General features: G+C 43.6%; 1 protein-coding gene across 1 annotated transcript in view; it reads right to left on the reverse strand.

Moving 5' to 3' along the window:
• The window catches only part of USP37 (ubiquitin specific peptidase 37), a 345,091-nt gene that overhangs the window by 98,736 nt on the left and 222,870 nt on the right, over positions 1-23,485 (reverse strand). The window contains exons 18-19 of the mRNA XM_085650037.1: positions 22,145-22,403; positions 11,950-12,128 (exon numbers count right to left, since the gene is read on the reverse strand). Of these exons, the coding sequence (XP_085506163.1) occupies positions 11,950-12,128; positions 22,145-22,403 (438 nt within the window). The remainder of the gene's footprint in view (positions 1-11,949; positions 12,129-22,144; positions 22,404-23,485) is intronic.

The following is a 23,485-nucleotide window of genomic DNA, read 5'->3' on the forward strand; positions in this document are numbered from 1 at the left end:
CATAACTGCATGCAGTGACTGCTCTTAAGTAAAGAGTAAGATTCCCTTTTGGGCCTTTAATGGAAAACGCTCAGGTTACAAAGAGGCTGCTAGCAGGGACTAGTGCACCACTCTGGGGGAACCCACAGGGCGCTCGACCCTTGAGATGCTTGGGCACGTAGGGACTCAGTCACTCCACTTCTATACGAGGTGTGGGGCTCGGGTGCAGTGGTGTCTTTTGACATGGGATTCCAGTGCAGGAGTCTCTCGTGGTTAGAGGGGGCCTGCCGAAAGAGGCTGCAGGCGGTAACTTGAAGTCCAATCTGGGCAAACCCAAGCATGGGCTTAGCTCTTATGGGTCTGGAAATCCAGTTGGTACCATCCTCTCACTTGGACTCGGGCTCTGGAGCGCAGCGGCATTGGTTCTTTCAGACATCGGTCTTTGGCTTCTGCAGGAGGGGAAAACAGGATGGCAGGGCCACTCACGATGTGGGTTTGACTGTCCCTGAAGTTCCAACGATTGAAATATGGGGTTGGCCCTAATACTCTGCCAGCATCTGGGCAAAGAAACACTGGAAATTAAACAAATGATGATTTCAGATCCATTCCGCCGCAACCTTTTTTGGAGGAAAATTACATTCATCTCCAACATGGAATTTTATGTCCAAACAATTATTCTTATTCAAAAACCAACACCAGAACATGATCCAAAGTGGTAACTGTATCTATACATTTGTTGAATGAAACACAAAATATATACACACAGATTCAATGTATATAAACCATCACATATTCTATACACCAAAAGCCATTCCGCCGCATCCATTTTTGTATTTCCAGTGTTTCTTTGCCCAGATGCGGGCAGAGTATTAGGGCAAACCCTCTTTATTTGAATAGTCTTTTATTACACTTTAAGTGTGAGGGTCTCAGCTGTCTTGCAGTTTTATTCATTACGAAAGCTATATGTAAAAGTAATGTATTGTTTACCATACCAGTAGTGGTCCTTTGTTAAAACACATGGTGGTGTTTTAGGAGATTTATTTACACAGGTATCCTGGTTTCAGATATGACCGAGCCCCAAACAGTTACACGGAAGACAATCAAATTACTACAGATCCCATTATTATTGAGTGGAGATCAACCAGCCACTAAAAATACAAATGTGGATAAAATAGAAAGACTCAAACAACTTAAAAAGAAAAATATCCGAAACCAATTGCATGCCAAAGGTTCTTTTAGAACATCTAAAGAATACTACAACTCTAGCCGAGTTGCAAGTAAAACAAATTTACCGGTGATCTTTGTATTTGATAAGATGTACTTACTAAAATTCAGTGGCGTGGGCACAAAGTGCTCTAGAGACTGGATTGCGTTACCAGTAGAGCCAGCCCTAAGAGTTAACGAAGAGTAATTATAAGAGATCATGGAGCTTGAAGAAATCCTAGGCGACTCAACCATCGTAGACGCAAAGGCATTGCTTGAGTCCGTTGAAAAAAACCACCGCAGATTTAAAAAACACACCACTTAACAAAAAACAACAAAGGTGTTGAGAGATAGAAAAAAAAATAGAGCAAGCAAATCCCTTCTTAAAAGTAGATTTTTTGAATAATAATCAGAGCTCACTCAATTTACAATATAGAGGACACTCCCGTAGAAAGTTTATAACTCTCTCCGATACTTCTTCGGACTCAGATCAAAGTCCATATACCAATTACCAACCATATTTCCATTACCTGAGAGCCCAACCTTTTTTAGGCAAAGGCAGAAACAGAGGGAGAGGGGACGGAGGAATATGGAGGGGCCAGAATCAGAACCCAAACCAATATCAAAATCAGGACCCCGGTATTTTCAGAACGTGGAGGAGGATATACAGACGGTGAGAGCAAACATCAAGATGGGCAATAAAGATACATCCATCCCGGTCTATAACTTGTCGAAATATATTCCAACTGAGAGAGAAATTAATTTACTCTATAAAGGTCTGTCTTTTGTCCCAATAACATTGCAAGTTCCAGTAGACACAGACGGATGTGTTACATTTTACGAAAAATTTGATTAAAAACATTATTCCTAGAGAGGAACAGAGAGAAACAAAACAAGTGGATTAAGCAATAAATCCCAATTTTGCCCAGAAAATTCTTCTATGCCAACAGAAGTCTTAGCCTTTGAGGACCAAATTTTGCAAGAATTGGATTCTTTTGATGGAAAAAAAAAAAAAGATAGTTTATAATGCCAACTGTACAAAAAATGAATTAGCAGCCCTTAAAAATGTACCTGGTAACCAGGCTATAGTAATCAAGCCAGTGGATAAGGGGGCAATGAAACAAATGTCCAATACCCTCCATTATAGACAACTCGACAGCAATCCCACCACCAGACAGTGCACAAATACTACATCTAACAGAAGCCTTAAATGAAGCGTGGATTTGTAAAAATGAATTTGAATTCCTGAATGCCGAGGTATACAAGACACCGAGAACATATGTATTGCCTACAATACATAAAAGCATTGATAAACCACCAGGGAGGCCGATTATTTCCGCATGTGGTTCCCTATTAGAACTACTTGGAAATATATCAATACTTTCCTGATCCCCTTTGTTAAGAATACGAAGTCATACGTACAAGATACTATGGATCTTATATCTAAGATTGAGAACCTCCCCTACAATAAAGAAACAACTTTTATTATGTTTTGATATTGAATCATTATATACTAACATACTGAAGGGTGAAGCATTAGTAGTCTTAAGGAACACACAAGACCAGCGACAATAACCCCACCAGGTACCAACAGAGTTCATAATATCTCTAGCAACAATATGCCTCAGGCATTTTTTATTTTTATTTCAAAGAGTCCCTTTACCTACAAGTAAAGGGAGTCGCTATGGGGTTAGTTTCGCCCCGGAAATAGCAAATCTAGTAATGAACAAATTTGAGGAACAGTAGATATATAGCGACACCAATCCTCACAGGGTGCATATTGGATCTTGGTGTCGCTATATAGAAATTTTCATGATTTGGGAAAGTGATGACGAGACCCTGGTACAATTTCATAATTGGCTTAACATGAGGTCAGCGAATTTAAGATTCACATTGTCAAGTAACAGGAAAAAGATTAACTTCCTTGATGTTTGGATACAATGTAACAGTGGTATATTAGACGTTAGTTTGCATACCAAACTGACAGATATAAATACCTTGTTACACCTTCGTAGCGGACCCCCAAAGAGCTTGAAAGAAAATTTGCTACACAGGCAATTTCTTAGAATTCAGAGAAATTGTACGAACAAAACGATTTTACAAATTCTGAAATACTAAAGAACAAACTGTTAAGTAGAGGGTACCCACGAAAACTGGCCAAGCCCGCCCTAAAGAGAGCCTGGTATACCCCCAGAGAGGAACTACTGATTCCGAAACAGATCTGAAACCGCACCACTTACTTGTGTTCTTACGTACAACCCAAAGTGTTGGAAATGGCCCTTTTTGCAGGGTTATCCCTAAACTTTTTGCTATTTCCTCCTATTTTTTCCTGATGTGTGTTGGTTTTAGGACTCTGGGCACTTTACCACTGCTGATCAGTGCTAAAGTGCATATGCTCTCTGTGTAAACTGTGTTTTGATTGGCGTTCCAATGATTGGCTATTTGATTTATGCGTCAGTCCCTAGTAAAGTGCACTGCGAGTGCCAGAGCCTATAAATCAAATGCCGCTGGTAGGCTGAAGCACTGGATTGTGCCACCCACGCAAACAGCCCATAAAGTGTGTCTAAGGCCTGCCATTGCAGCGCCAGAGTGCAGCCTGGGGCTGCCATGTCGACTTGGCAAGTGCACACACTTGCAAGTCCCTAAACCTTCCCTTTCCTACATGTTAGTCACCCCCTAAGGTAGGCCCAAGGTACGCCTGTGGGCAAGGTGCATTGTATGTGAAAGGTAGGACATACCCTGGTGTGTGGCATGTCCTAATAGAAAATTACAGCCATTTTCGTTTTTCACTATTGCAGGGCTACCTGTTCTCCATAGGCCAAAATGGGCAGTTTGATTATTACATCTTATAATCCTAACTGACTCAGGGAACATGGTAGAAATTCGAATTTAGTATGCCTGAACTCAGAATTAGTAAAGTTGGTTTTAACATAGTGTTTGAAAATACCACTTTTAGAAAGTAGGTATTTTGTCTAACTATCCAAACCTGCCTCTGCTAGGCTGTGTATTCCTTTGTCTGGAGTTTGAGTGACAGGGCTGGGGAATTCCAGGAGACAGGGTGAGTCCGCCCAGTGGTGAATAGAGAGATCTGCATCTAGATGGGAGGGAGGAGTTGCACCTGGGACCTGAATAGGACTGTGCCTGCACCCCCCCAGTGCTGGCTCCACTCCCTTTGGTGCGTCTGATGTGTCTGCCCTGCACTGTGAAAGGAGAAGGAATCATGTCAGAGTGCTCCAGGGCTGTGCCTTTCCTCCACAATGCTGTCTCTACCTCCTGTGGGGCGTCTAATGTCTCTGCCCTGCACTCTGAAAGGAAAGAAGGAGTCATGTAAACAAAGTGCTCCAGGACTGACCAGAACTGGTTTGGACCCTCTGCCTTCAGAGAACAAAGGATTTGGTGGTATAAATATTGGGGCCCAGAGATTTAGATTACTTCTGAACTAAGGAAACCTGCCAGGAAGAACCGGGAGAGCTGGAGGAGTACTGCCCCTATGCAGCGTGTTGAGGAATTGGCCTGCGGTGATTGCTTCTGCCTTGGATAGAGAAAGGACTGGAATGTGCTTTCATTGTCCTGCTGTTAGAGTTTTCTCCAAGGGCTTGAAGTAGAGCTTGCTTGAAGTAGAGCTTGCCTCCTGTTGGAAGTCTCAGGGATACAAAAGACTTCACAGATCTCGCTGCAATCAAGGAACCTGCAAAGACGAAGAGCTGGAAGAGCTGCCAGGAGGAGTACTGCCCCTTTGCTGTGTTGTTGCTTTGTTGGGTTGGCCTGCAACTGTTGCTTCGGCCTTGGGCAGTGAAAGGACTGGACTGAACATTCTCTACTTGTGCTGAGTATCTCCAAGGGCCTGAACCGAGCTGGCCTCCTGTTAATAAGTCTCAGGGACTGCAAAGACTTCAGCAACCTCTGGGTACCGCTCCTGGAACCGCTGTTTGTTGCCACAGAGAAGAGGATACAGCGACCAACTCAGTCACCGACTCAGTCGCTGGCTTTGTGTCCTTTAAGGCACCGCAGGCCGCACCGACTCGCCCTGCACCACAAGCATTGGTCTCACTGACGCCATCAGCACAATCGTCAGAGCCGCTGCTCGCACCAAGGGACACCGCACCTTGCATCGCTTCCATTTTGCATCGCAACGGATGCCAAGACCAACTCGCACACCCGTGTGAGCCACACTAAGAAAGGTACTGTGAACGAATCTGTCCCACTGTTGCTGGCCCGTACCGATGCGGTCAGCGGGAACTGCAAGACTGTTTTCAGCATCGCGGTAGGCTCGGACAGAGCTACCGACTCATACGAACTGTGTTTTTCAACATTTGCAACAAAGACATTTTAAGAAGTAACTTTCTGAAGTAATGTATTGTGGATATTTATCGTATTTGGTCTTGTTTATATAAAACTATTGGATATTTTTCTAAAACTGGTGTGGTGTCCGTTTGTAGTGCTTACATTGTATTACTGTGGGTTTTGTGCAAATGCTTTACACACTGCCTCCAAGATAAGCCTGACTGCTCGTGCCAAGCTACCAAGGGAGTGAGCAGGGGTTATTTTAGGAGTGTAACTCCCTTGTCCTGACTAGAGTGGTGGTTTCTGCCTGGCTTGGGTGCAAACCTTAGACAACCAGAAATCCCATTTCTAACACAAAGGCTAACAAAATTAAAAAGATCATTTTGACTAGCTGGAGAATGGTGAGCCACTTATGGCTCCTGAAACCATTGTTTGCGTTCCGAAATGGAAAAAACCTCCGCCCAACAAATAGCAAGAGCGGTCCACCTGACAGAAGAGATTAAAAATAGGTCTGAGAGCAAATTACAATTAATAGACCAGTACAAAAGGGGGTGGTGATGGACGGAGCATCAGAACCAATTAAACACTCACACCCAGTCAACAGATCTGGGTTTGATCCATCACCGTTCTTTAGCCCACTCTGCCACCCCAGTTCAGACATGGCCATATGCAAATCAGTCTGACCCTGTGCCTCATGGGAACAGTCCAGCCCAAACTGCCAAGCCATGCATTCCCTGGACCGGAAACAAGCTTCCTAGGACCGGTTTCTGGCATTTCAGCCGTCTTCAGCCAGGCTTGCTTGAATCCAGTGGCAAAGTGAGCAAGGGACTCACGTCTGAGCATACCCTGCCAACTTCTGGCGAACAAAGCGTCCATCACCACCCCCTTTTGTACTACAATTAATAGACAGCAACATGCACAACAAATTTTGCAATTTTAACACAAAATGTTGTATTTACTGTTTCAAGTGTCTCTGCAATATGTTGTATATAGGGCAGACAATACAACCCGTAAAAAGCCGAATCCCCCAACACATATCCAGAATCAAATGTAAGATCCAGGAAGCGCCACTGGTTGAGCACTTTCAAAATTATAGTCACAATGAAAACGACAGCCAATGGTCAGTGCTGATTGCACTACAAAATGTAGACAGTGAGAATACCCAAATGAGACTGAATCGATTAGAAGCAAGACGGATCGAAAAATATCATACTGCCACTACAGGTTTAAATGAACAGGATGAAATTTGAGCACTTCTGCAATAAAAATACATACCTTTATCCACGAATGTAAGTATTGCATTTGTTTATTTGGCCTCAAATATGGTTATGAACTAGTGAGGCAAGACATGCCATACTGGTGGTTGCATACACTATTACTGCTGTAAGAGAGTTGGGGCTGATTTGTTGATTCCGTATTGAAGATTTCTTCTTCCATAATATTTGTGGTACATCTGTACAATGACACTAACACTAGAAAGTGATAAATACCATGGCATTTGTATAATACCTGTACAGTGACACGATTACTAGAATGTGATGAGCAGCAAAGAGCACTGAGACACCAGGCGATGGGTTTATTGGTGTAGATCACTTTTTAATTTTATTTTGTCGTTTATTATTTATACTTCATTCCTGTTTTTGGTTAAAAATCTTTACGAGTATTTCCCGTAAACTTTTAGTCGGTAATTGGAGAGACGCGGGCTCGCAGTCTTTTTTCCTTTCCCATGCATCACATGGATTTAAACGTAGAAACGCATCTGTTCGTGTTACGTGAACTACACGAACGAGCAGTACGGCCGCAAATGATTCTTTCAACGCGTGCGGACCATAGCGTGTCTGATCCGTTAACCTTTGCGGTAAGTGGGGAGCATTTTAACCAGGCTCCTGCCTTAAGACAATATACAACCCCAGTTACAAGTGGTACTAATGCCCCCATGTTCCCTATTCTAGACTTCAAAACTCGGAACCTAGACCCTAGAGAGTGGCCCTGTCCTCCCTTAATAAGCAAGGTCCCTCACTGGGAGCACAACCACACAAGAAATTGCAGTGGAAGAGTACGTATACCGGGTTTGTTAGTTATGGCCTTAAACATTGCTTTACGGTGTAATTAAACATGTGTCTTTTCATTTGGTCCTATAGAACTAGAACCATTTTTGGACCACTATTTTTTTGGCATTACGTTATCCGTGACGTTCAAACAGTTGGATCATATTAAGGTTAGTATCGTCGCCTGGGCGGTTTGGACACAGTTGTCCTGTTTAAATAATTCACAATTGCACTACGTGGTGGGCCAAAGCTGTCCACTTGGAATACTATTACTAATTTTAAGATTGCACTTCTATTTTCTTCCTTCTTTTTTTACTTGATAAATCACACTTGCACAATGTGGTAGTAGACCACTTCCGGATGTATAATGATGATTAATGCGATTATATGTCCTGTTGCTGGATCTATTTAAGAGTGAGGGCCATTTTTAGGTCTCGCCTGAGCCAGCGCTTTAGCGCTGCTCTGGCGAGAGCTATAGAAAACGGGGATTTGGAAGTGCAAACGAGTGCTTTTCAGGCCCCCAACTACAGTGCATGTGCGCGCGCACCATTTGGCAGCCTGCGTGTATATTTCGCGGGCGCTTTGATGTTCAGTGAGCCGCGCGGCTACAGCGAACATCAAAGCGCCCGCGAAATGATTACTTTCACTTTAGCGGTAACGTTCGCACCTACTTGGCAGACTGGTTCTCTGTTGCTCTTGCCTCCTCTGCTCTCTCTCCTCAGAGTCCGTCCCTCCCCCTGTTGCAGCAGCTGGCATTACAGGGGGGAGGGTGGCTCTTTGTGCCAACCAAAAAACAAGCATTGGCATAGCCAATAGGTCTCGCTTTTGGTACCTTATAAGTATTTAGTTATGCAACTGTTGCATAGTTAAACACTTATAAGGTCCCAAAAGCGAGACCTATTGGCTATACCAATGCTTGTTATTTATATGACCAGACAACAAGTTATCAGAGTGCACCATTATTATTATTTATTTTCTTACTACCATCACAAAGCTTACTGCTGCTCCAAGAAAGGGCTCTGATATGTTAATTATGCTCAAATGTTTCCCTGTGTAAATATTTGGTTTCCAATTAAGATGTATATGGAAATGCAAGGAATATATTTTGTTTACTGTAGGTTTCCTTTTGCCCCAGTCCTGATGAGGCCCAAATCAATCGGTCTGAAACGAGTCGACTGCACATTTTGGAGAAGCCCCTCAAACTTGAATTGAGCAGAAAGACATTTAATAGCCTAATGTTGAAAGAGGGCCTATGAATTTCCCCTCGTTTGTGCTTTCCATATGGGCTATCTTCTTTAATACGGATTGCGAGTGATTATTGTGGTTGATACATTTTTTGGGGCGCATCCGTAATAGTAATCAGGTTAACAAGGATTTATTTTGTTGTATAGAATATATGTGATGGATTATATATATTGAATCTGTGTGTGTATATTTTGGGCATTGTTTCATTCAATATATACATACATATATACATATACATATATACATATACACACACACACACACAAATACCACTTTGGAGCATGTTCTAGTGTTGGTTTTTGAAGAAGAACAATTGTTCGGACAAAAAATTCCATGTGAGGGATCAATTTAATTTTCCTTAAACACAACAAACACAAGGAGATGGACGGAGCGCTGAAACTTTTCAGACACTCACCCCCAGTCACAGATCTGGGTTGAATCCATCCATTCTTTAGCTTACTTCACCCCCCCCCCCCCCCCCACCCCCATTTCAGACAGCTATATGCAAATAAGCTTTGACCCTATGTCTCATGGGAACAGTCCAGCCCAAACTGCCAAGCCACGTCTTCCTGGACCGGAAACAAGCATCCTGGCTCCTCACCTCCGAGGGAAGCCAGATTTACATACCAAAGGTGGCGGGGTCTTTGAAGTACTTGGAATGCTGATATACCTTACTTTCCTGGGGGCCTTGTTTCTGTCCTCCGAGAGCAGGGCTCTCATCTCCTAGGGGGGTCAGAAACTCCTCTCTGGCAGCAGTCTGGATTAGACCAGTCAGCCAGCACACTAGAGAGCTGGTAGGCTGTAGGGGGGGTACCTCTAAACTACCCTCTGGCTGAATGCATTAATAAATCCATCACTGGAATTGGTATGTGTTTATTAATACAAACTATTTGATACAAAACACCATGTTTCAGTAAAGCCATAATGTAGCTGAGGAACTTGTTTTGACCAGTGCCCCGTACATACCTTAGGATGGCTTGCCTGCTCACTTGCGATATCTAGCAATAGAACTAGACATCACAGGGCATATCTGCTCATGCAGATAAGTCCTAACATAAAATAGAAAGCAGCCTGCCTTAGAGTTCAATGCCAGCTGTAGGGGTGGCTTAAATATATTAGATGCAGCAACATTGGCATGACAGTAATGTGTCAAGTCGTGTTTTCACTACTGGTTTGCAGCATGTCACGCAGCCTACACTGGCAGTTTGTGTGGAATTTGTATGTGGATCCCTTGGAGTGGCATAAGACATGCTGCAGGCCTAAGGGACCCTCTTTAGTACCCCTGCCCTAGGTACCTGGAGTACCATTCACTAGAGACTTACAGGGGTGCCAAAGTCCTTCGCCAATTGTAGCAAAATTAGACTTTACCTTGTGTTTTACAAAGGAGCACTGGCGACAAGGTTTGGTTACCAGGCCTCAGTACACTGAGGCGAAAATCAGTATCTAGTAGCTACAAAGGGGGAATAAAGTGTGGGAGGGGTAACTGCAACAAAAGCCCAGTTCCCTACAGCTGTCAGAGGGGAAAATAGGTACGACAAGGTAAGGACTAAAGATCTATAAAGGTGAACCATTCCTCCCCTTTCCAGCAGTCACATTAGCAGCTGGACGTCCAGAGGGCTGAATTCAGGAGCCACAACAATAGAGTCCCTGTGAGGCATCAAAGCGTGGCAGAGTTACAGAAATGTATACAATTGGGATTAGTGAAGATTGAAGTCCACTTAAAGTTCCTAAAATGACAGCATGTGTGAGCTCTACCACCCCCAACCTATAGATTCCAATGAGCTCCCACCTACTGAACCCATCTAGTCGTGCAGTCGGTCACCGCCAACTACCCTTCAATAGAAGGGTCTGCAGTGTAATTCTCCTATCCCACCCAGAACAGCCCAGCTTCGACCTGCACACCTGGAATACCACCATGGAACGTTCATGCAGGAAACTGAAGCTGGATCTGCCCAGCCCCACTGAAGCCAGTCGCAAGGCCCAGAAGTAGATCCATATGTATACAGCCACAATGCTCCAGTCGAAGGAGGACAGAGTGCACATCTCAAATGCAATATGCGGGACCTGGACTGGTCTGAACCTTAGTGAACCACCTATAGGTATCGAGGTGGGCATCACATACAGAACACTTTGGAGAACGTACAGAAGCACTCTATCCACGTTGTCGAATGATAGAAGGGTACACTTCTCAAGCTCCCCTCGCTTCCTGACCACTAGGGGAGCAAGATTAAGGGTCCACACAAGGGGCGGCAGCAGAGAAACCTGAGTGCCTAGATATTGGAGGCCCAGCTAGCTGGGTCTGCCTGCCGGAAGGAATGGCACCTTAATAAATAATTAATATTCCATATACAAGTTGTAACAAAGTTAAGAGGAAAAGGGACCAAATTTCAAAAGATCAATAAGATATCTAGGTTCTAAGTAGGTTCAAAATGGGATAAACATTACAAGACACCACACAACCAGAAGGCAACCAATGGAAATCCCAGCTTTGCTCCAGCTTTTTCCTCACATTTCATACATATCAGTAGAACTATCCTGCATTATAAATTAAGAAAACCTCTGCAAATTAATTTCACGTCCTACTGCCGTTTTTAGATTTGCTCTCTTAACTTCTATAGCGCCTGTCTGTGAACTGCTTATATTTATTGTTATTCATATGTGTCAGTGACATTATGGTTAACATGCACGATTAATCAATTTAATCAGACACAATCTCAGAATTAATAATAGCACATTCTAACAAATCAAATAAATGCTAGTAATCTGCTCTCCAGCACTGCACATTGGGCAAGTACTTTTAGGGAGCCGAGGGTGACATCCAAAGCAGCTCTAGGAGGGCCTTCTGTTATCAGTCTAGGGAAGGTATTTTTGTTCGTTGCGTGTAAAAGTAGAGCCCTCAAGAGGTTCTCCTCTTGTACTGTAAGAAATCCAGACAACAACATATCCCTTGAATAAATGCACTTTCTTCTGAAGGCAGGTGTCAAACACCATCTTGTCCAGTATTTCAGGGCATTGAAAACCAATCTGTGTGCCTCCGTTACAAAGGATAATTGACCATGCAATTACAGGCTAACAGGGCATGCATTTTACGTTTACAATTCTATTCTACATTTGTGGCATCCTTGCTGGCATTTAAACATTATTCATTTTGGGTCACATTTAAATAAAGTCCAGGAACAGAGCATCTCACCTGGTCATGAATACTCTGAGCCAGAGCCTGTCTGATCTCTTGCTCCTCTCGGTCAAGGTCATACTGTTGGAGCCAGTCGACATCTGCTTGGGAACCCTCAGGAGTCTTGTTTTCTTTGTTCTCATCAAAGTCTTTAGCAATATCACAATTTTTAGATATTTCGATGGAGGCAGCTGGACCTGGTGCAGAAGAGAGAGTTTATCATGGCTGACCAGCTGACTGCTTTGGGATGTGCCTGAGAAGTGTCACTAAAAAAGGAATTAAACTTCCTTTAAACCCCACGCCCCCTCACACACTAGATACTTGTATTTCAATCTTTAAGGGGCTGGAAAGAATTGAAATAGTCAAATCCTAGCAGAATCACAACTGTTTCTGATGGGGAATGTTTGGATAGGTGTGTTTAGGAGTCCAAAAGGAAAACAAAAATCAGGTTCAACAAATGACTGTTACAGAAAATTCAAGTACAAGTAACCAGGAAGCATTATAAAGAAAAACTGAGTTACATACTGAATAGTACTTGGATTGAGATCTATATTGGACACTGCTGGACACTCAATTTCAGCTCAATGTATACTTTTAATGTAGCAGTCAGATACCTGCACTATATAGGTAACCATTAGAAGATTTCACACCAAGATAAGTGGGACCCCAAAACATTTTTAAACTTAAAACACATACAAACTGAATTTGTATCATTATTTACAACAGTGATGAAAGGGTAGAATCAAAATTCCGTCAAGAACATCTTTGACAGTTTTCCAGTATCTGCTATGCACCAGTCATTGTTCTATTTGGAGGGACTAAAAGAAACACTACTAGACAAGGGAAAGGGGCCCCATAAACCAAGGGGAAAGAGCACCGATAATAGTAATAATTCTTCCTTTGGGGAAGCAAATAACACCCATGTGTAGGTCTTCAAGCAATCAATCACCAACCTTCAATCATACCGCAAAGGTCTACAACCATAAATTCGTACCACGCGGATATAAAAGTTCAGTTTTAATTGCGTATTGATAACCACACAGGTATCAGTTATTAAAAAATACTCATGTACATAATTATATAGTACTCCTACCCCATTTTGTTCTCATATTAAAAAAAATGATTTAAAAGGGAGAACACACAAGGTACTACACATAGGTATATTCAGATGGTGCTGGTCCACTATGGTCATAAAAAGTAATAAGTAGTAGTTCAAGGATAATCATCTACCATATCACAATGTCAGGCAGTTCCTGCATCTAAAAAGTAGGTTAACTTTGAAAAAAAATTAAATTAATGCGATTATGATATTTTGTAATTAAATCTCTGTGCCGTATTGAGGGGAGGGGGTGAATGTATGCATGGTTGAGATCTAGTAATGTGAAGCCTCTTCTGTATGAAAGTCTGCTTTTTTAAAATATCAGAAGTGGGGTACAAGTACTATATAATTATGTATTTTTTAGTAACAGATCCCTGTGTAGTAATCAATATGCAATTAAAACTGAGCGAATTTGATATCAACGTGGTATAAAATTATGGTTGTAGACCTTTGCGATATGATAAAAGGTTGGTGATTTATTGCTTGATGATCTATAGGTATGTTATTTGTTTCCCCAACGGGAGAATTGTTTTTCACTGAGGCAAAAAAACAGATCGCATTTTGCCTAGAACAGACGAGAATGCACTTAAATTGTAGGAAAATACTTCGCTTATAAGTTCGCGGCATGTAGTACTAGAGATTCACATGCTGTGCATACTACTGCCATCTAGTGTTGGGCCCGGATGTGTTTTATTTCTTCGAAGAATGCTTCGAGGCACAAGGTAGTGTGACTTCACTTCTTGCTTGTAATGCACACTCATCTGCTCCATTAGATTGCTTTCTGCACAGTGGGTGAGGATGGAGAAGGAGCAAAGCTAAACATGAAATAGAAGGAGAAATGACAGTACAAGAGAAGTAAGAGGGAGTGATCACTGCAACGGTAAAAGGCTTTGGGGGTGGGGTGGGTGCATGTGAATCTATAGCACTCCATGCCACGAATAGATGCTTTCAGGTCAAGTAACAATTTGTTTGCTGCATTTATGGCTGTAGATATACATGCTGCGCATGGACTGTAAAGCAGTCCTCTCATAAGCAGTGACTAGACAGAAGACTAAAAAAGGGTATAGCGTACTGCTTGACCAATCTTGGCTTGTCGTCGTGCAAGTATGTCCACACAATAGCGTTTAGTGAACAGTGTAGACCAAGTAGAAGCACCTTTCTTTCTAGTAGAGTGGGCTCTTGGAGTAACAGGCAAAACCCTTCGTTTTTGCATAACAGGTTAGGACACATTTAAGTATCCACCCAGGTATGCCTGACTTTAATAAAGCAGTCCCCTTATATGGTTCGGAAAAAGCAACAAGTTGAGCATTTCGTCCAATCCACAATAAATTAAGGCCCATTTAACCTCTAGGGCAACTGAGCCTGGTCGCTATAGCGATGCAGGCGGCCATCATGTTGAGGAGGCGCATGACCGTCCAGCCTGGGACCTGTTGATCTGACTGACAAAGAGGAAACTACTCATAGAAGGACTGGACTTTTGCCAGGTTGGGATAAATCCTGCAGACCTCTGCACTGAGAATGGCCCCTAAATTGGGTTGGATTAGAAGGGGTTGGAGGTGGGACTTTACAGCGTTGATAGTAAAGGCCAGTTTTTGAAGCAGGTTTATGGTGACTGGTGCTTACACAACACTGCTGTTGCATTGCGCTCTTTATCTGTCAAGTGTACAGATTTTAAAATACGTGGATGCCCCGTCTACACTGTACTGCATGGCATTTTGAAAATACTCAAGGTGCATTGTTGACCCTGCACTGCAGCACCTTGCACTGATACCGTTTGCCACTTAGCACAAACTAGACGCTCTACCAGCTGATGCACTGAATAAATCAGGTTGTGGGAGTAGCACCTTTTACATAGATTGCAGCCATGAAATCGCCTTGCTGTAGCAACAGAATGACACCTTGGAGAGAGATTATATAGAAATGTTCCGATGGGATGTACTTGTTGAAGGAGTCTGAGGTCCAGTATAAGCCCGAGACCCTGTACTTCTTGGGAATAAGAAAGTTGAGGGAATACACCCCTGAGCTCAATATTGTGGCACAGGCTCCATACCTCTTTGAAAAAGAGCACTTTAACCTATTCCCGAAGCAGGCGTTTGTGTTCTGGAGAGAGTAATTGTCTGCAGGGTGGTATGTTGGGTGGTGTGGATGTGAGTTCCAGACAGCAACCTTGTTAAAGGATGTCCAATACACACTGACACCGAGCCGCGGTGTTGGTATCAAGGGTACATCTGATTGTACTCCTTGAAATGAACTTCCCTTCCAAAACCAGCTCATGCCCTCTCTTGCTGTACTCCTCTGGGAGATGTTGGAGGAGCTCTACCATCTCATCCCAGTGGGTCCAGTCACATCTGAAAAGTAAGCAGATTGAGTTGGCAATGCGCCAGTGGTTGGCCGATTGCACTGTGACGCATTTGCCAGCTGCATCAATATGCTCATCTCCTTTCCTTGTCAGACGGTGGCGAGTCGCCGGTACCTTTTGTGTTAGCTTGTTTGCGAGCAGTATGCACTACCAAGGAGCCGGGCGGAGTTGCCCCCGGAAGTAGAGTGGATCAGAAGGGGATGCCTTGTGAATTCGGTCCACTCAAGGGGTGACTACACAAGCTTTAACCAGCACCCAAAGGATGCATGAGGACAGTTTAAGCATGCTTTTCAGCATCGGGTGATACTGTATACAACGTTATAGGGAGGAGAGAGTTTCCAGTAGGAAATCCTCCTCCACAGCATCCCTATGCATGTCAACCTTATGGTATGAGGCAATCCTATCAAGATCCTCACGATAGGAGGTAGTGTCATCTGGCCTAGAGGCTGAAAACAAGTTACTTACCTGTAACTACAGTTATCCAGTATTGGTATCTTTCAAAGATTCACATGCCTTAATCATTCCCAGTTGTCGAGATGGGAGCCCCACGGTAAAATACAAAAGTATTGCCATAAGTAATAAATAGGCTAAAACAGGCCAAAGGCTTTACCTTAGTAGCCTATCCACGTCCTTATAGGAACAAGCATTGGCATAACCAATAGGTCTCGCCTTTGGGACCTTATAAGTGTTTAGTTATCCATCACAATATCCTTGGGGCAACAACATCAACTGTTGCATGGCTAAACACTTATAAGGTCCCAAACGAGAGACCTATTGGCTATGCCAATGCTTGTTTTTATGTAAAAAAAAAATGCCCACTGGACCACCAGGGAGTGTTTAGTGGGGAGTGGCCCCTTGGGCAAGAGTCACTCCCCTTTGGGGGCTTATTATTTTAGCAGTCTGTCCCCATTAAGGGGAGCAGATTTCGCCATTTTGAGGTCGAGCATTCGAGACCTCTTGTATATACTTTAGTATATACTTATATGTTTATATGGTTTGTGGGCTTTGGAGGAGCCCTAGGACTGGTCTGCTTCAGCTGAGGGACTTTTTTTCTGATCAACAGAGGTCAGTAAAATACCAGAATCACTTCAGCATTCTCTAGTTTTCAGTCCATGGAAATGGTCTTCCACGAGCACCCATAGACTTTTTTTTAAATCTTGTATTTTCAGTGATATGACCACCGAAGGCCCAGATTTTATATTAAAAACAGAGCTTTGGACTAAACCATTTCCCGCTGAAAGGCAATATTTCTCCCCGTGTGTTCCAATACTTGGCGTGTCACGCAGTTTGGTGCTTGCTTTTCCTCCATGTCAAACACAGATGTTTCAGGGCGCAGGCTAATGTGCTGCATAGCTAAGTACATATAAGGTCCCAAAGGCGAGACCGATTGCATTGCAAATGCTGGTTTAATGTAGGGGCCACTAGGGAGTTATTTGTGGAGAGTGACACCTTGAGCAAGGGTCACTCTCCTTTGGGGTCAATATTTGTGGCTGTGTCTGCCCCGCAGGGGCCCAGATCGCCATGTTTAAAATAAAATAAAAAAAAAAAAATGGGCCCACTAGACCACCAGGGATTTTTTTTTTGTGGGGCGCGGCCCCTTGGGCAAGGGTTGCCCCCATTTGGTAAGTATTCATTTGGCCGCTTGAGCCACCCTAAGGGGCAGATCGGCTGATTTGTTTTTTTTGTAGGTCCACTAGGCCACCCGGGTTTTTTTATGTTGGGGAGCGGCCCCTTGGACAAGGGTCGCTCCCCTTTATGGGAGGATGATTGTGGTCATTTCTGCCCCCTTTGGGTGGCAGAATAGCAGTAAGTTTTTAGGCCCATATGCCATCTAGGGGGGCAGAAGCCACTAGACACCTGTTTTTTTTATTTATTTGTGTTTGGGAGTGGCCTCAAGGGCAAGGGTTGCTCCCCTTTCATGGGGGTGAATATTTTATTTATTCTCTTAGGCCCACCTACCCCTTACCTTGGCTGGTGGATTGTGTGTGGACTGGTGCATTATTTGTATGTGTGATTGTAATGTTTTATTCTCCTTTTCACTCTAGTGTAAAGCTTGTTATTCCGGTTTGCGATTGACAGTGGTGTTCTGCAGTTTTGCGCAGTTGCATTTTTTTGGTAAGAAAAACATTTGTTGTATTTTCTCCAAATGAGTTTGTCATGTATGGATGAATTTTTTTTTAAGTGGTGGCATAATGGCAGCTAATTTAGTTAGTGTTTTCTGCATGGAATTCTTTGTGATGTGTTTTGCATTGTCTTATGTGTAATTTTCTTTTCTCTTTCTTTGTTAGTGGGATATTGTTGATCCATACTGTGTCTGTGCAGAGTTGGTGGTGGTGAATTTATCTGCTTCTGGCAAGTGAGTGGTATCGTTTAAGCATATAGGTATTTCTGATAAAGGTGCATTTTGTTTATTGCTTATTTTACAAAGTGTTTGTTGTTGTCGACTTGTTAGACAAGTTACTGTTATTAGTAAGTAGTATGGCTAGCCGTAGAATGACTGCTCAGCAGGTGGTTGGTATGCTTCTTGAATCTTCCCTCTGAGCAGGATTATGAGACTGACAGTGCGTCTGAGGGAGAGGAGGGAGGGGAAGATTCAGGCAGTGAGTTCTCTCCACATGGAATCCTCGGATGATGAAGGTACTCTCAGTGCGGATGAAGTGCCTGTTTTAGAGGAGGATACTGCTGTGCCGATGGCGCAAGAGGCATCTGGATTGCAGCCTGAGGCTGCTAGGCTTCCTACTGCAAGTGCTGGACTCTGGGTTGATCCAAACATGGTGCAGCCGGTGTTGCCTGCCTCTAGTGGTGATGCAGGGTGTAGAGTGGATTGTGAACATTTTTTGCCTATACAGTTTTTTCAGTTTATGGATGATGTATTTTTGGGCGAGATTGTAGAGCAGACTAATTTGTATGCTGAACAGTTTTTGAGGGACAACAGTGAAACTTAGGCCCCACACTAGAGCTACCCGGTGGACTCCCACAAATTTGGAGAAGATGAAGTTTTTGGGTTTGACTTTATTGATGGGTTTGATAAGGAAGCCGTCCATGGCTTCATATTGGTCTACCAGTCCCTTGATGGCAACGGCCATATTTCCTGCAGTTATGACTCGTGATCGGTATTCGCTTTTGCTACAGATGCTGCATTTTGTTGATAATTCTTTGGCGTTGCCACGAGATCACCCTGACTGTGACAGTCTTTAAGATTCGGCCTGTTCTTGATCACTTTGTAGATCGATTTTCAAGGATCTATACTCCAGGGAAAGAAATATCTATTGATGAGTCTTTGGTCTTGTTCAAGGGCCATTTGGTTTTTAGGCAGTACATCCCTAGCAAGAGGGCACGCTATGCAATTAAGCTGTATATGTTGTCTGAGAGTAGGACAGGATATGTTTTTAATTTCTGTGTGCACACTGGTAGGGATTCCACTATTGACCCCCCCCTGGTTGTCCGTCCACTTTTGGAGCTTGAGAAAATTGTGTGGGATCTTGCTAGAGGCCTGGATTACAGAGGCCACCATTTGTACCTTGATAACTTCTACACTGCTGTGCAATTGTTTAAGGAATTGTTCAAAGTGGACACTTTTGCTTGTGGCACAATCTGCTCTAACCGTAAAGGTTATCCAAAAGAGCTTGTTTGCAGAAAACTTCAGAGGGGACAGTGCAGTTCCTTGCGTAGTGATGAACTACCAGCTGTGAAATTTGTGGACAGGAGGGATGTGTACATGCTGACTACCATCCATGATGAGAGTACTACACCTGTGGCTGTTTGGGGTCAGATTTCTGAAGTGCGCAAACCTGTGTGCATTTTAGACTACAATAAGCACATGGCTGGTGTTGATAGAGTAGATCAGAGGTTGGAACCTTAAACTGCTATTTGTAAGGCTTAGGTTTCGTATAAGAAGTTGGCCATCCATCTCTTCAATTTAGAAACTTTCAATGCTTTTGTTGTGTTCAAGGAGTGTTCTCCTGCATCAAAGTTTACTTTTGTTCAGTTTCAGCAATCTGTGATAGGCAGCCTTGTTGTGGAACAGGCAAGTGTTCCTAGAGTTGGAGTGGTGGAGGATGTGGCTCGATTGAAAGATCGCCACTTTCCTGATTTCATTCCTCCCACATCCTCAAAAGACTAGATGTAGAGTCTGTTGGCGAAGAGGTACGCGGAAGGAGACTCGTATGTACTGCCACAAGTGTCCTTCCAACCCAGAGCTGTGAATCCCTGCTTGTTTTAGAGCATACCACACGCAAAATAATATTTGGGAGCATCCATGAGTGGTAAAGTGAACTGCCTGGTCTGTATTCTTTAAAAAATGTGATTCTGTTTCAAGGTATGCATTAGTGCAATGTATTTAGTTTCAGATTTTGTGTTAGTAGATTTGTATCTATATGCAATTTGTGTTTTTATTTTTGTCTATAAAATCCTAAATGCGCTGGCGGTGTGCGTGGACTGGCGCTCGGCTGGCTGTGTGCGTGGACTGGCGCTCGGCTGGCTGTGTGCGTGGACTGGCGCTCGGCTAGCGGCGTGCGTGGACTGGCGCTCGGCTAGCGGCGTGCGTGGACTGGCGCTCGGCTAGCGGCGTGCGTGGACTGGCGCTCGGCTAGCGGCGTGCGTGGACTGGCGCTCGGCTAGCGGCGTGCGTGGACTGGCGCTCGGCTAGCGGCGTGCGTGGACTGGCGCTCGGCTAGCGGCGTGCGTGGACTGGCGCTCGGCTAGCGGCGTGCGTGGACTGGCGCTCGGCTAGCGGCGTGCAAGTAGTGACTTGCTGCTGGTCACAACACACTGCTAGCTGAGTGCCACTCCACGCAATCCATCAGCTTGTGTGGTTGCTGTGTCAAGAATGCGGGCGTGTGAAAGTGATGGGCCCTTGAATGGCGCTGTCTGCTGGTTTGAGTGTTGTAATGTGATGGGCCCGCAGCTGGCGGTGTGAATGGTTTTGTATGTGTCACAAGTATGAAAGGTGTATGAATGGCCTGTAAAGAGGTTGGTGCCTTGTCGTGGCTTTACAGCTCATGAGCTGTGAGTCAATGGTTCAGTATCTCACCCTTTCAAATTTTAACAGTGCATTTCATTTTAGTGAAATCACTTGCTTATACAATTGTATATACTGAACCACCACTCACCCTCGTGCCAAATCTAACCAGTATGTGTGTGCTTGAGGATTAGATGGCTATACAGTAATATTTGTCTTTCTGAAGCAGGGTGTACCTTGTCCCTTTTTGTGAATGTTGTAATGTGTTTTTGTGCCTGGTGGTGTGATTGGTCTTGTGTGTATCACGTATGAAAGGTGTGTGAATGGCCTGTAAAACGGTTGGTCCCTTGCTGTGGCTTTACAGCTCACGAGCTGCGATTTAATTGACAGTGCATTTCATTTTTGTGAAATCTCTTGTTAATAAAATGTAATATACTGAACCATCACTCGCCCTCGTGCCAAATCCAACCAGTATGTGTGTGTGTTTGAGGAATAGATGGCTGTGCAGGAATCCTTGTCTTTTTAGTTTCTCTGCCAAGGTGTACGTTCCATGTAAGAATAACCCACCAACTGTAGATATTGTCGTAAACCCATGTGAGTTCATGGGGATGTCTTGTGAGTTCCGAAAAGTTATTTTATCCACAGTGTCCTGCAAACCTCAAAATGTCGGTCACATTTTCCTTGCAATATTGTGCCGAAATTCTCACGTTGTAGAAACTAATTATGTCAAAACGATCTGGTTTTGCAAGGGGGTCAACTGTGTTTTTGGCCCCGTGCTCGGCGGTAATCTATGAAAACCTACCAAACCCACACATTTTTGAAAAGTAGACACCGGGGACTTCCAGGGAGGTATGGCTTGTGTGGATACCCCAACGTTTCCTTACCCAGAATCCTCTGCAAACCTCAGCTTTAGTTGAAAAAAAAAAATCATTTTCACACATTTTTTGTGGGAAAGTTGTGGCATCACTGGGCTCACACATTTCCCACCACCCAGCGTTCCCCCAGGTCTCCCGGTAAAAACGGCAACATCGAGATTGCCCATCAAAAATTCGCGGGTACTTGGGCCTCCCACACAAGTGAGGCACCATTTTTACCGGGAGACCTGGGGGAACGCTGGGTGGTGGGAAATTTGTATGAGCCCGGTGATGCCACAACTTTCCCACACAAAAATGTGTGAAAAAGTGATTTTTTCAGCTAAAATTGAGGTTTGCAGGAGATTCTGGGTAAGGAAACGTTGGGGGTGTATACGCAAGCCTTACCTCCCAGGAAGCCCCCGGGTGTCTAGTTTTCAGAAATGTATGAGTTTGGAAGGTTTCCCTAGGCGTCGGCAGAGCTAGGGTTCAAAAACTACAGCTAGGCACTTTGCCAAAAAAGGGTAATTTTTCACTGCGACATTGAGGTGACCACGTTGCGTTTTGCGCCGTTTGTCACGGGCACTAGGCCGACCCGCACAAGTATGTACACACACAGAAACACACAGACACCCACACAGACATTACACAATGTTTCTATAATATCAACATGCAGTATCATTTAGTGCCTTTGGGACAGTATATTTTTACAATCACCCACTTAAAAAAAAAAGCATAGAGTAATCAATGTGCACTGTACACATTCAAGTCTATTAAATACTGGTTTGAAGGAAAAATAAACTACCCAAATAAATGTAATTTCAGGATGTAATGTCATACAGACTGTGCCACCTCATACCAGGCAATACAGTACCACCTTATGTCTAAATATAAAATCATTACGGGATGGTTCGTAAAATATTAAATGGCTTAGCTGGTTTTACCTGGCTCGGATGCAGCCTTCGGTTTTTCAGCTACCATACTGTCAAAGTTATCAGCCATCTCCGGAACCTCATCCTCACCAAAGCCAGTGTCTGGGCTACTTGTAGGTTTATACTCTTCATCGTGGCCCATAGACAGTGAGGTTTCCCTCTTGCTCATCTCCAACACAGTGGCAAGTAACTCTTCCTCACTCATTCCATCAAATGCAGTTTCTGTGTGATCAGCAGGTTTCTCGTTCTCTGTGCTGATCCGTCTTGATGCCTGTGTATCAACACGTTAGCTTAATTTAACCAACAATCTTATTTTGAAAATCCTAATGCAGTGAATAGCATAATACCATAACATTCAGAGGCTGGATTAATACAGTATCTTTTGAAGCATTAGTGGAAAATAGATGGCACCTCCACAAACATGACACTGAGATTAAATACCTAAATTGGACACATCAGCCCAAGTGAGTTGTTGGAGGGGATAGAATGATAAATGCACCAAAAAACTGCCAAAGTCTCTTTCCTGTAGGACAATATCTTAAGAGCACAGCCTAGCAATACACTCACCCAAGCATCTAAGGTACAACTTTAGCTTAAGGCATTAATGCATGGACTCAAGGTTCTGAAACTTGGTTTTGCGTAAAAAACATCAAGCCTGCAAGAGACCAACTATTCTCCCAAATTTACATTTTGCAGAGTTCGTTCAGCTCCTAAATAAACAATCTTTATTTTGACTGAAGTGAGATTAGCACCTAATTTTGAGCTTACGCTGTATAACCCTACTACAACATTCATTGATATTGTATGCTCATGAAAAAGACTGATGAACTTGTCTAGCTTACTTCGGTACCGTTAGAACAGTAGGGCAACACTAACATTAGTGCAGCTGTCTACACCACCATGACATAACAGACGACAACAGTTTGCAATTTCAAATGGCACAGTAGACACAAAAAGACCTACTTGACGTAGGGTGTGTTCTAACTGTGGAAAGTGCCAAACGCAATTTATATTTGGTAAGAGGAACTATCCAAATTGGTTGGATAGTGGTGGATATGAAGCTATAGTTCTATAGGTTTCTTCAGGATCTGGGCCATATTATGATCACTTTTCTACGCAGCATCAGTGCAGAAGGGATCTGTGCATTTCCTGTTGGCATATTGCGTGCACACGTTCACTCTAACCATCTCCAAGCTAGTGCATGACAGAAGAGCTTGAAAACAGTTTCCAAGCTTTGCGGTCAACAAAACATACACTTACTGAGGAGTTGATGTATACACTCAAGACAACAAAAACACTAATCCCTTCTATGCTGCTGCAGGATCAGGATATGGTTCCAGGTGGTTGACAACG

The sequence above is a fragment of the Triturus cristatus genome, chromosome 3_2, assembly GCF_964204655.1.
Source record: "Triturus cristatus chromosome 3_2, aTriCri1.1, whole genome shotgun sequence".
NCBI lineage: Eukaryota > Metazoa > Chordata > Amphibia > Caudata > Salamandridae > Triturus > Triturus cristatus.